Source organism: Elephantulus edwardii, unplaced genomic scaffold (genome assembly GCF_000299155.1).
Source record: "Elephantulus edwardii isolate Elephantulus edwardi_28Jun2011 unplaced genomic scaffold, EleEdw1.0 scaffold00021, whole genome shotgun sequence".
NCBI classification, from domain to species: domain Eukaryota; kingdom Metazoa; phylum Chordata; class Mammalia; order Macroscelidea; family Macroscelididae; genus Elephantulus; species Elephantulus edwardii.
The window spans coordinates 21,158,579-21,171,856 of record NW_006399771.1 but is presented as its reverse complement, the minus strand read 5'-3'; the positions used below and the strand labels follow the sequence as shown (position 1 = coordinate 21,171,856).

General features: G+C 36.1%; 1 protein-coding gene across 1 annotated transcript; it reads right to left on the bottom strand.

The window, feature by feature from the left end:
- Positions 1–1,506: 1,506 nt before the first annotated feature.
- On the bottom strand, positions 1,507–11,552 carry KRR1 (KRR1, small subunit (SSU) processome component, homolog (yeast)). The gene is made up of 10 exons (XM_006882561.1): positions 11,468–11,552; positions 7,643–7,815; positions 6,944–7,078; positions 6,654–6,779; positions 6,472–6,555; positions 4,792–4,848; positions 3,692–3,862; positions 3,276–3,353; positions 3,071–3,164; positions 1,507–1,640 (listed from the first exon to the last, which is right to left on the bottom strand). The coding sequence occupies exons 1-10, from the start codon at positions 11,550–11,552 to the stop codon at positions 1,507–1,509; spliced, it is 1,137 nt and encodes a 378-aa protein (XP_006882623.1).
- Between the last annotated feature and the right edge of the window lie 1,726 nt (positions 11,553–13,278).

Genomic DNA, 13,278 nt, shown 5'->3' with positions numbered 1-13,278 from the left:
AGAACAGCCTCTCCTAGCAACATGTCCAAAGCATGCAAGTTGAAGCTTCGCCACCCTTACTTCCAGGGAGCAATCTGACTTCACCTTCTCCAAGACACATCAATTTGTTCTTTTGGGCAGTCCATGGGACTTATTCACTACTTTCCTCCACCACCATAGTTAAAAGGCATCAATTCTTCTTCTATCATCCTTATTCACAGTCCAGTTTTCTGATGCATAACAAGTGATTAAAAAGACCATGGTCTGAATCAGGTGCACCTAAGTCCTTAATCTATCATCAGTGCTCCTCAGAAATCTGGAGAGATCCGTGACTACAGAGATGCCCAGTGCAATATGTCTCCTGATCTTCTGACTGCTAGTACCAAGTATAATGATTGTGGATTCAAGGAAGATGAAGTTGTTGACAGTTTTAATCTTTTCTCTATCTATCATGATGTTGCCTATCAGTCCAGTGGTGAGAATTTTTGTTTTCCTGATTTTGGGATGCAATCCATATTGAAGGCTGCAGTGTTTGATCTTCTGCAGCAACTGTTTCAAGTCCTCCTCAATTTCAGCAAGCAAAGTTGTGTCATCTGCATAGTAAAGGTAACTAACCAATCTTCTTCTAATCCTAATGCCATGTTTTTCTTCATAGTGTCCACACATTTCTACGAATGAACAATTTTCAGGCTACCAGGCTACCACACAGCTGAGATTATGAGTACATAAGCTAGCCTCAAGTTTTCCGAACTATAAAATGAATGAGTTATAAATAAACCAGTATAAAGTAAAAAAAATTTTAAAAGGTAAAAAATTCAAGAATGAGTTAGGTTTAGGTAAATCTCAGTAATTCTAGTGGTCCTCATTTGTAGTTACAAACATGTCTACATTACTTGTCACATGTTGTTTCAACTCTAAATGTGACTTTAATCCCCAGACCAATCTACAATTTTTTTTTCCCTCTCTACTTTTATCTCTCCTTAGATTTAGGGTTATGAATAGGAATTAGAAAATTTGGTTTGAGAGACATATAGATGTATAATCTTGGTATAAAAAAGAAAATGTTTACTTGCTATCATTAAAGAGGAAGAGAGAGCACTGAAAATCTGTTTTTCCTCAAAACTAAATACTGGGACACAATTCTATTTAAAGTCTGACAAGTGTCATCCATCACAAAATTTTATTGAAAATTATAATTACTAAGCAACACTTTACTTTAAAAAGTTTTATATAAAACAACCTAAAGAATTACTCCTAAAATACAGTGTTGGCAAATGTTGCCTGGCACAGATTAGGTCTAACATATATAAAGACACATATACTGGTTTCTAGTACAAAATTTTTAAAAACAGGTATGGATACAATAATTTACTTTTTAAAAATTGTACTCTAGAAAGAAAAGAAACTCAGAAAAAAAATCAAAGTATCCTTTTCATAGATAGGGTAATTAATGTCTTAGTGCACCTCAAACTCCTTTACAAAAGGATATACCTTAATAAATTTTAGTTCAGGCATGTTTTTATGATGTTACTTTTTCTTCTTTTCCTTTGTTTCCATCTTAAGCTTAAGTTCTTCAGCTGTAAGTGCTCCCAGTTTCTTATTCTTTGCCTTCTTAACCTTTTCCTTGATGGCAGCCACATCAATTTTAGTTTCAGTAGAAGCTAGACAAATTAAAAATACACCATATAGAATTATTCAGATAAGGCATAAACAATATGCAATCAGAACAAGTTCAGAGCACCAGTATAACCAAAGGTAATTAAAAACACCAGGCTAAAGGGAAGGAAATTTGAAACACGATCTCAAGCTCTCTTAAAAGAAGAATAAATTCAGTTATAAAGATAGTATTTGAAAAGAAAAATAGTACACATTAGTAAAAATAAGTATGAAAGTAACTTCATAGCTTGGAATTTTAAAACAATCACTTAATTCAACTATATTTTTTCATAAATACACTTGAGATCAGATTATTCTTACCTTTTTACATTGGGAGGATTTTAGAATGCATATTAATATGCTAGTTATTACATGCAAAAACGTTAAAACTTATATTTCTTAAAGACTTTTCCATGTAACCCTTCAGGTCTCAAGACATTTAATTAGCTGACAATGCTGCCACGAGTCAAAACTGACTTTAATGTTCAAGAAAATGTTGAAAATGAGATTAAGCAGTATGTTATTTGACATAATTTTGGTAGTAACGCAGTAATTTGGGTTTCTAAAGATTGTTCTATTTAATCAATCAAATCATCAATGCCAGAATTATGAAAGAAAACACAAAACAATGCAACTTTTTCTTAACATTTTAAGCATTTTATGAACAAAAAGACTGGAGGATAAAAGTTCATATAACTTATCTAACTTGAGGAATACAGAGCCTCAAATTTTTGTTTGAATGTTAAATCAGCTAAAATGTCAAAATCCATAAATGGCATGATACATAAACTGGAATGATAATGTCTGACCTTATAACTTTTGTATAACCTATTACTGCTCCAGGAAGCTAATAAATATATCTTGAACAATTCTGCTACTATGCCTCCCCTCCCCAAACCCTGAGCCTATATGGGAAGCACAGGAGTAGCAGGGAGGGGGAGGAAGAGATGGGTAAAATGAGACAATGAGTTCACTAAAAAAGAAGTGAGAAATGAAGAACAGCATAAGGGGGAAAGGGCTTTCTCTTAACACCTTTTTAACAGCCCCTCAATGATTTCTTCTCATCATGCTTCTGTTAGTGTTCATGAAGATCAAAGAGATGAAAAATCCATATTATGTATAATGGAACCAAACTTAAGGCCATAGATTACAAACAGGGAAGAATAGCTCTTTCTAAGAGGTATGACGCCAGCACCTATGGGGCTCCTATTCTTCAGTGTTACTTTCTTTCTCACAACAAAATCTTTCTCCAACACAGGACAGCACAAGACAGAGGTCAAACGAGTACTGTTCCTTCTACAATACTGTAAAACAGGCATCAGTAACTACTAACTCATAAATTACCCAAGTCATTTATTATTCCTAGGATTAACAAAATGCTAAGAGAACTGATTAAGAATATGATCACTTATTGATTAATTCAGACAGACATTACCTTCCTTAGGCTTCACAACTGGCTTTTCCTTAGGTGGAATAAAAGCTTTGTTTCTTTCCTCTTGTCTCTTACTGAGAGCTTCTGCCTGTTTTGCCTACATCATTAAGAAAGCATATGTCAGTAAAATAAAATTTACAGTTAAGGAAGAATTTAAGTTTTTACGAACTTTTCCAATTGTGCTTTGAGCTATACAGAAACAGTTTACCTTTACAGCTTCCATTTTCTGTCGCTTCCTCTGACTTGCCTTCAAAAAGTATTCACCACTAGCCAATTCTTTGTCAATCTGTAAAAAGCAGCAATTACTTCAAAAATAAGGTAGATGAGAAAATATTTCCTAAGGCTGAAACTTGGAAAGAAAGTATTTTCTGGCTGAATCCTTTTATTAACTGTACAGAACATTTATAGTGCTATAGGATTATAACTGACAAGGCTCATAATGTAAAGCGAATCTCCACTCCCACCCTCATATAACTTAGTCTTAAAATTAAGCTTATTTACTTACATTTAATTTCTTGTATCTCTACATATTCACAAACTCCACATAAAACACCCTCACAAAATTTCTAGAAAAGCAGATTTATTTAAATAGTCTTCCCACTTATAAAAAGACTTAACACTGACCTGACTTTCCGGCTGGGGTGGTGGGAATGGTGTATAAGCTTTCTTAACAGATTTTTTCTTTGGTTCCTTGCGTTTATTCACATTTTTGTGTTTGAACTGTGGTAGAAATCTTTCCCAACTTTGTGATCTTAATTCAGAATCTTTTGCCAATTCTCGTTTAATCATCAAGGTCTTTAATTAGGGAAACACAAAGAAAGTAAAATATTTAATTTTGAAGTGTGTACATTCATAAAACAAAGCTAGAAAAATACTGTTTTTATAAATTATAAAACTTAGAGGCAGGCAGTAGTTTCTAATCTGTCAGAGGGATTAAACCAATTCCATAAAGAAAAATAAGGATACTTGAAATATACATAACTAAGCAGTAGAAATCCTTTTAAAATTCAGATTAAGAAATGCAGAACTGTTAAAATATTTTAGATGAAAAGGAAAACAGTTTCTTTAGCTTTGTGGCCATTATCGTGGGCTTTCTTCGTTTTGTTTTTTGTAAGCAGGAAGTGTTTAGTAACAACCAAGATCATTCATAGGAAAGAAAAGAAGATTCAACTACAAACTAGATGCCTGATGCACAACCAGCTCTTCTTTTATCTGCAGCCAGTGTCCCAGTACAACTGAAGAGTGTTTTTTACCTCAATCTAATAGTGGCTTCTGAATATAGATTGTACAGCAGACAACTACCACAATGGCTATACTTCAAACTGTAATAATCATGAACTTTGTATTTATAACAACCTTCTCTCAAAAAAGCTACAATTTGAGTGTTATATTTAATAAAATTGTGATGCGATATCCCAGACTTTTTTTTTTTTTCTTCAAAAAATACTGGACAATAATAATCTATGACAATTTCTGTGACTCTTCTTTTCATCTTGTGAAAACTTTATAATGCATTACAGTATTCCTCCCTCAAGAGTTATTAAACTCTCCTCTCTATACAAACTGGGATGAACAAAAGGTAGAGTTGAGTAGGCTTAACTAATTTACCTAAAGTAGTTCTATTTTATATATTAGCTTTCACAAAATATTTAGTTTCAAGAAACGTGTTTAGATTTTAAGGAGAATGAACAATCAACATTCTAGTGTATATGATTAACACTCACTTTAATGTTATATATTGGATGAATATTCTTCATAGTATCTAGGACCACTTTCCGAACCTGAAATTTATGAATGAAAAGAAATTAGTCAGAAAGAATTAAATGACTATGATATAGGATTATTCTGCAAACTATCCTATGTCTCAGGCAATGTCTACCAACTTGAATACACAATTTAAAGGTAAAACCTACAAAAGTAAGATAAGAGTCTACCACTAAATAAGTGATCAGAAGAGTGATAGTTGGATATTCTCAAAAGCAAATACCTTGTGAGATCTGGAAAAAATAAGGCATTCCAATTTGGTTCTGGGTCTCACTGGTTCTACTGTGAAAATCTCATCCATTGCTCTCAGTGGCTTCTTAAAGTCTACTAGTCACTTTTGTCTATATACAAGAAAGTTTCTCAACTTACCATTAAAATGTGATACCATGTACTATGATGACACTCTGGAGCTATGCAATTTAGGGAGGAAAGGGGCTAGAGTCAGTGTGGCTTCAAATAATAAGGCTGCCACCTCATATCGGAAAGTCATTTACTTTTTCTGTGCCAGCTAATTCATTTGTAAACTCAAAATCATATTACAAATGACTATTTGTATTACCTCAAAAGTCTGTTGTAAAAATATAAGAACATATTTGAAAGACTTTATAAAAGCATAAAATATACAATATATTTTTTATTTCCCTGTGAGAAAAGGTAATACAATTTATGAGAAAGAGCTCAAAAGAGGATTACTGATAAAAGGATCTGGAAAAGAACCAAGATCCACAATCTTACAGCCTGCTTACAGAGCATCAAAAGGTGAACAGAAAGTCTCTGCCCCTAGTTTTTCTTGCTATATCTCTTTTACAAGTTAAATAAAATGTTGAAAATTATTTATTAAATTCCCCACTAAAAATTTAAATAATGTATAATGAATTAAAAACTAATATTTTCACAGTTTACCCTCTAATGGTTGAATATATTAGTGCAAATGAAATTTACTGAAGTCTCCAATCATTAGGGCCGCTCTAGCAGCCTAGTGGTAAGAAGCTGCACTGTAATCCCAAAGGCAAACGCTGGAATCCACCAGCTGCTTAGTATGAGAAGGATAGTCAACTTCCTTCAATGCAATTACACTGCATCTGAAAACCCACTGGTCTTCAGAGGTTCAGCTATGGGTCAGTTGTGACTTGAGGGCACATCACAACCACCAATCATCTGAGAACAGGTAATTAAAGCACTGGAATCCTGGTGGTGCAGTGGTTAAGCACTTCGCAGTTAATCAAGAGGTTGGTGGGCGAAAGACAACAGTCTGCTTTCATAAATATTGATAAGCATGGACACTCTAGGGTTCCTGAGATGAACTGATAGAACAGAAACAGACTCAGTGGGTAGACAGATCATGTTTCTGATATGTACTACAAAACCAAAATTTTAAATCTTAAAATTTGTAGTGAGAAGAGTGAGGTTTTAAAGATCATAAATAGGTTATGGTGATTTCTCCAAATAACATGATGTACAAATATTTACTAATAGCAAAACAAATGCATATTCTGAAAGCATAAAAGAGTTATTAAGCCTCATATAATCCAATGTGCTATGATAATCAAAAGATTTCATTTTCTCTCTGCTGAAAATTAACTAAATAAAAATAAATAAGTTAATAATAAAAATAAATAAAGTTAATATATAGTTCTCACCTCTTTTAAGCCATTAAAGGGGCCAATGGCTGAAACTGTGTTTCCTTGAACCATAACATAACAGTTTGTTAAAAGTTCTAATGCCTATAAAAAATAAAAAGGATAAAATTTAGTACAATGAAAAAAACAACAGAGGAAAATAACAACACTGTACATTAATTTAAAAATAAATAAATAAATACCTTCAAAGTAGATCCCTTGGGACCAATAAGTCGTTGTCTTCTTTTTACAAACCTTTCTTTATTTCGTACCAAAGAACCTATTTTAATGATGTCACATGCAACATCATCCTGAAGAATGCGTACTGCCTTTGGAAAAAAGAAAAACAGCCTCATCAATATTCTTTATAAATGTACTTGCTTTACCAAACCCAGGTAAATATTTAATTATGAAAAGTCTACGGTAAAAGACTTTATATGCTCTCACTAATGTGCATGCAACTGAAGCAAAGTCTTTGCAATTTTAGACTTACCTGCTCAAAAGCAACACTCCTTGCTAAAAGTTTTATTAGGTCTCTGGCCCTAATGATGATATAGGGATCAAAAGTCTTCTTGGTTGTGCAAACAGTCATGCTGCCTTCAATCAGGTCCAATGTTGCATTAACATGCTACAAAAAAGGAAAATCAAGCAGTTGTCTGAAACTGAGTTCTAAATTAGAAGGATATAGATAACTAAATACTCATCCTAACCAAATCAATCCATTTTTGTGCCACTATGCTACCTTTCAATTTTTTTCAATTGTTTCCCTGAAGGAGCTGAGTGAATTCTGATACACAGTGACCCTCAATGGGAAGAGAATGCCCACCTCTTTCCCTTGAAACTGCTGTAGGATTTGAACTGCTATAGGATTTGAATAGCCAGAGGCATGCAGCTTTTTGGTTAGCAGTGCAACATCCTCCAGACTCTGCCGCCACTGGAGTTCCTCACAGAATATTAGAAATTCAAACAACTGAAACCATTTAAATTTGGCTTAAAATACACTGTACTTAGTAGGATAAAGATAGTCTTTTATTTTTTTAAAAACGCATTAATCCAATCAACACCATACTTAAGACCTAAGGTTGAAAAGTAAAGCTACCTATTTAAACATACTGAATGGCAAACTATACACTTAAGAGAAAAATATCTAAGCAATAGATAAATTTCAAAGAAATAGATAAAAGGAGCATACATGTTCATTCAGGGCTTTTTGTACCAAAGGCCAGCATTCTTTCAGGTAAGCCTCTCTGTATTTTGGAAACAATGTTGCAAAACTGCTCTCTTCCAAGAGTCCTCTGGGATTGTCTTCTTTGGAAAATGCTGGTTCTTTCCATCCATCAGGAACAGTGAGAAGTTCAGACTCATCTATGGAAGGTAAAGAAAATTCTCACATTACGTTTTGTGCATTTGCATGTACACATTCACATACTTCTCAACATTACTCCTTGAACTCTTTCTTCCTCTGCTTTTTTTTGGAAAAATTTTATTTTATTAATTTTAATGAACATTTACAGAGATTTTGGATTTCCATTCATTCATTGTTGCACTTTTCTCCTTGCCCAACCCTGCCCCCCAGTTCGCTCCTCTCTTTGAAAAGTAAGAGAAAAATTCCTTCATTGGTATACAATCACCCCTCCCCACCCCCCCAGTATACTCCAGTATGCAACTTTAATTCTGGACTCTTGTGATAACCATAATACCTGATCATATATGGCTTTTAAACTGTTCTCTCCTTCATCTGTTTCAATGCAGTATACACAATTTATGCAGTTTTTCTCAGTCTTACAGTCCCATTCTAGAACAGTGGCACTATGCAATATTCATCTTTTTGTGACAGAGATATTTCACTCAGCATAATGTCCTCCAGGGTCACCCATTTTGAATAATATTGCATGAGTTCCTTGTTTTTCAATAATTGTATTCCATTGTGTGAATATACCACAGCTTCTCTATCCATCCATCTGTTAATGGGCACTGGGTTTGTTTCCAACTACTTGCTACTGTCAACAAAGCCACGAGAAACATGGGTGTGCATACCTCTGCTTGGATGGCAGTTATGGTCTCTTTAGGGTATATTCCCAGTAGTGGAATTGCTGGGTCAAATGGTATCTCTGTTTGCAACTTTTTGAGAAAGCGCCACACCACTTTCCACAGTGGTTGCACTTCCTCTACTTTTTATAATATTCAACAAAGAAAAAGCTTGTCACTAACAAACTATATTAAAATTAACTGCTTATATTTCAGTCATCTTGTAAAACTAAATTTCTTAAGGGTATAATCTCTTTTAAATTTTTCATTGCCATAGAGTCAGAGATGACTCAAAACTGACCCTTCATGGCTGTAAATTGCAAGGAGCGGGGGACTGTCAACCTTTCTCCTGTGAAGCAGCTGGTAAACGTGAACCACTGCAGATGGACAGCCTTTGAGAAAGTAGAGCAACTTGCTAGGGTCTATGCCAACAGAACTCAAATCTAGAGAATAAAACCTAGAGAAACTTCTGAAAGAATGTACCAAGAGAAATGTATAAAAATGTTTATAACACAATTGTCCATCAATAGCAGAAAAAATAGTAGGGTATATTCATAGCATGAAATACCATATAACGATGAAAAGACTACACAATAGCTCCAAGTATAGATATACAAATTGAACAAGAAGCAGTTGCCCAGAAAGAAAGATCAAGGGAACACTGCACGGTTTAAAATCAGGGAATGTATGTATCAGGGTTGTATTCTTCCTCCATATCTATTCAATCTGTATGCTGAGCAAATAACTCAAGAATCTGGACTGTACAAAGAATAAGGAAGGCATCAGGACTGGACAGCCTGCATTCTGCAAAATACACAGTTCTACGTATAGAAAATAAAGACGACTTCTTGTTGTAAAAGCCCTTCATATGGATTACAACATCAAGAACACAAAAATTCTAACCAATGGACCAACAGGCAACATTATGACAGATGGTAAACAGACTGGCATCAATAGTTTCATTTTGCTTGGAGCTACAATGAACACCCATGAAAGAAGCAATCAACAAATCAAAAGATGTGTTGCACTGGGGTACTATACTGTCAAGGACCTCTCAGAAGTGCTACAGGGCAATGGAGTCAGTTTAAAAACTAAGGCCTGAGGCAAGCCATGATATTTTCAATTGCTCCCTAGGCACCTGAAAGTTGGACAATGAGGAAAGATGACAGAAGAACTGATGTCTTTTAATTGTGGTATTGAAGTACTGAATATCTCACAGACTATCAAAAGAACAAGCCTGTCTTAGAGGAAATGCAATCAAGGCACTCCTTAGAGGCAAGGAAGATGAAACTTCCTCTCACATACTTTGGGTATGTTGTCAGAAAAGACCAGTTCTAGGGAAACTAGATGCTGTACTAGGTGGAGGGTCTGAGAAAGAGAGGAAGACTCTTAACAAGATGGATTGACACAGTGGAGCCTATGAGAAACTGTAAGCATAGCACAGGGCAAGAGAAGGTTTTGATTTTCTTGCTCATAGGGTCACTATGAGTGGTGGTCACCTACGTAGTACCTAACAACAGCATAACTATAAGGATCAACCTGAGTAGCAAAGTAAATTTAAGCCTAACAAGCAAAAGACACAATCTATAATGTACAATCTCTTCAGTCACATAAAATAATTTACACAAAAATATAAAATAATTTACAAAAAAAGGTAAAACACTCAAGCCAATGATTCAGAAATGATAAAGAATATGAAGGGGAGGGGGGAGAAGAATAAGAAGAAAAGTCATTCCGAATGGCTAGTTTATTATTATTGTGAGTTCTGGGGAAAGAACACGATCTGGGAGGTGTGTACTGGAGGCTTCTAAGCTATAATGCTATAATATTACTTAACGAACTGGGTGTAGTTTCTTGTGTTTCCTCTATTAAGTGGTACATATAACGTGCCTCTTTAAGAACAATTTTTAAAATTTCAGCAACAACATTTCTTTAGTATTACCCTTTAATTATTCTCAACGGTGTCTCTCTGGAGACTAAGGTCCGCCTGATACAGGCCATGGTTTTTGCAATCACTTGTTATGCATCAGAGAGTTGGACAATGACTAGGGAGGATAGAAGGAGAATTGACGCCTTTGAGCTGTGGTGCTGGAGAAGAGTATTGAATGTACCATGGACTGCCAAGAAAACAAACAGATTCATCGTAGAGAGGGTTAAACCAGGCTGTTCCTTGGAGGCAAAGATTCTGGGGCTTCACCTGACATACTTTGGACATGCTGTAAGGAGAGACAGGTCTTTAGAGAGGGACATCATGCTGGGTAGAGTGGAGGGACAGGAGGGACAGCGCAGGACGGGAAGACCCTTTATGAGGTGGACTGATTCAGTGACTGGGGTAATCGGGATGGGTGTGTCAGAGGCAATGAGATTGGCACAGGATAGAGCACGGTTTAGGGCTGTTGTACATAGGGTCGCTATGAGTCGCAAACGACTCGATGGCACATAACAACAACAATAGCTCTAGAACAGTCAAAATCTTCAGCACTTCCATTAAGACTATATGAGCAATCTCATGGCTATTTTTCTGGCCTGTCATTCACACTGAAAAAAGACCTTACAGATACATCTTTCTCTATATCCCTCTCTGCCTCATTCCTTTATTTCAGGGTTCACACCAGTATATAACGACCCCACACCGCCACCCTACTCTATTCCATCTCATCTTCCCAGGACTTCAAGCCATGGCCGCACTGTAGTCAGCACCACGCTCTATAGTTTATTAATGTGCATCCTTTTAAAGGAAACAAGTAGATCAACACCTTAACTCTCTTAAAGTAGAGTGGGAACGAGTCAGACGCACGTGGATGGCACTGTGCTCGCCCAAGCAGTTGTAGCTCCAGACCCGGCTAAATTATCACCCTCTCCCGACTTGCAATTAAACTCTTAGCAAATAACAAGTGCCCGGCGCCAAAGAACAAACTTAAAGACGGTCCAACAAGATCACAGACAGCATCAGAAAAATGTCTCAATTTAATGCCTATAATCGCCTCACCTCGGCTTGCTGGCTTCGACTTCTGGTTACGAAGCTGACTTTCCCCTATCGCCGGGGCTGACATGTTCAGCGAGGAAGATGCCATCTTACGTTTGCTTCCGGTGTCAGCGGAAGTGGAGCGACTCTCAAATCCTACCGGCTGAAAAACCTACACTCATCACGAGTTCCGAGGAGCTTAGCTGGGGGTCCTAGCTGCGCAGTCTCCGTGCATGCTGGCGTTGGCGCTTGCGTATTTTCAAAAGAGACACTGTCCAATCCCGATCTGGTACCACGCATGCACTGCAAGGATTTATAGGTGAAAGATTTTAAGTCGCGTGATTGTGTTAAAATTTTGTCCTTTTTAATGTTTTCATCTCTATTTTTCTAGCATTCTTTCCCCAAAAGAGACAAAACCTTTATAATAACAATAGATGAATGAAAACCTCTTTTTAACGTAAGTCTGAGACATTGAAAAGTTCACACTGAACATATCCGCTGTTGCCTACAACTTATCTACTATATTTTTCTGAATGTGCCTTTTAATGGCATATTATTTAATTAAAATGCCTTATGCAATAAAAGGCTAGTGTAAAGAAATATTGTTGTTAATTCCTTTCGAGTCAAACTCGACTCTTGGCGACCTTATTGAACAAATGGTCTGACGCCCCTACAACTATCGACATTTATCAACGTTCATAGTTTCCGGAGGCTTATACCTAGAATGAATAGTGGAAAAGCATGCAAATTGAATAACAACAGTATCTCTACAATCTCTCAAACATATTCTTGAAACAATTTGAAAAAGTACCAACTGACTTAATGATAGGAAAGAAATACATTTTGAAATTTATCTCACTTTTGTAATCATGAAAAATTATAGCTAAAAATTACAGTTGAATGATCATGAACTTTTAAAACCACATTTTAATCTATGAGCTGCTTCTAGTAAAGATTCATAGTCTTAGGCAACCTTTATGGGGAAGCTGTATTCCAGTTTATCCTTTTAAAGTTGGGTGAATAAACCGAGAAGTTTTTGAAAGTTGATTTCAGGAATCTTCCCGATACTTATTAAAAATCAACTTGTTTTTCTCAACTCTATAAATATTTAAGGTCGCTAAAGAAAGTTGAAATTGGATGATGTGCTTTATTCCAAGAAAAGGCTCCCCTGTGTGCTACTATTTCTATATCCAAAGTATGTTAGACGAAGCCCCAGAATTCTTGCCTCCAAGGAGTAGCCCAGTTAACCCTCTCTAGGATGAACCTGTTTGTTTTCCTAGCAGTCCATGGTACATTCAATACTCTTCTCCAGCACCACAGCTTGAAGGCTTCAATTCTCCTTCTGTCTTCCCTAGTCATTGTCCAACTCTCTGTTGCATAGCATGATCTTTGCACCGTGGCCTGTATCAGAACCACCTTAGTCTCTGGAGTGACACCATTGCTTTTCAGTACTTTGGAGAGGTCCTTAGCAGTAGACTTTCCCATCACAATACATTTTTTAATTCCCTGGCTGCTAGTGCCCAGTGTTGACTGTGGAGCCAAGCAAACTGAAGCTGTTAACAATCTCAAACTCTTCACCATCTCTTCTGATGCTGCCAGTTGGCCCAGTGCTGACAATCAGCCTCAATCCATATTGAAGGCTGCAGTCCTTGACCCTCTGCAACAAGCGCTTCAGGTCCTCCTCAGTTTCAGCAAGCAGGGTTGTGTCATCTACATAACACAGATTGTTGATGACTCTTCCATCAATCCTGATGGAAATATATACAGAGAAAATATTTACAAAACATATCAGAAGGGGCCAGTGCTGGGGGAAAGAAATTAAGTTAAGGAAGATA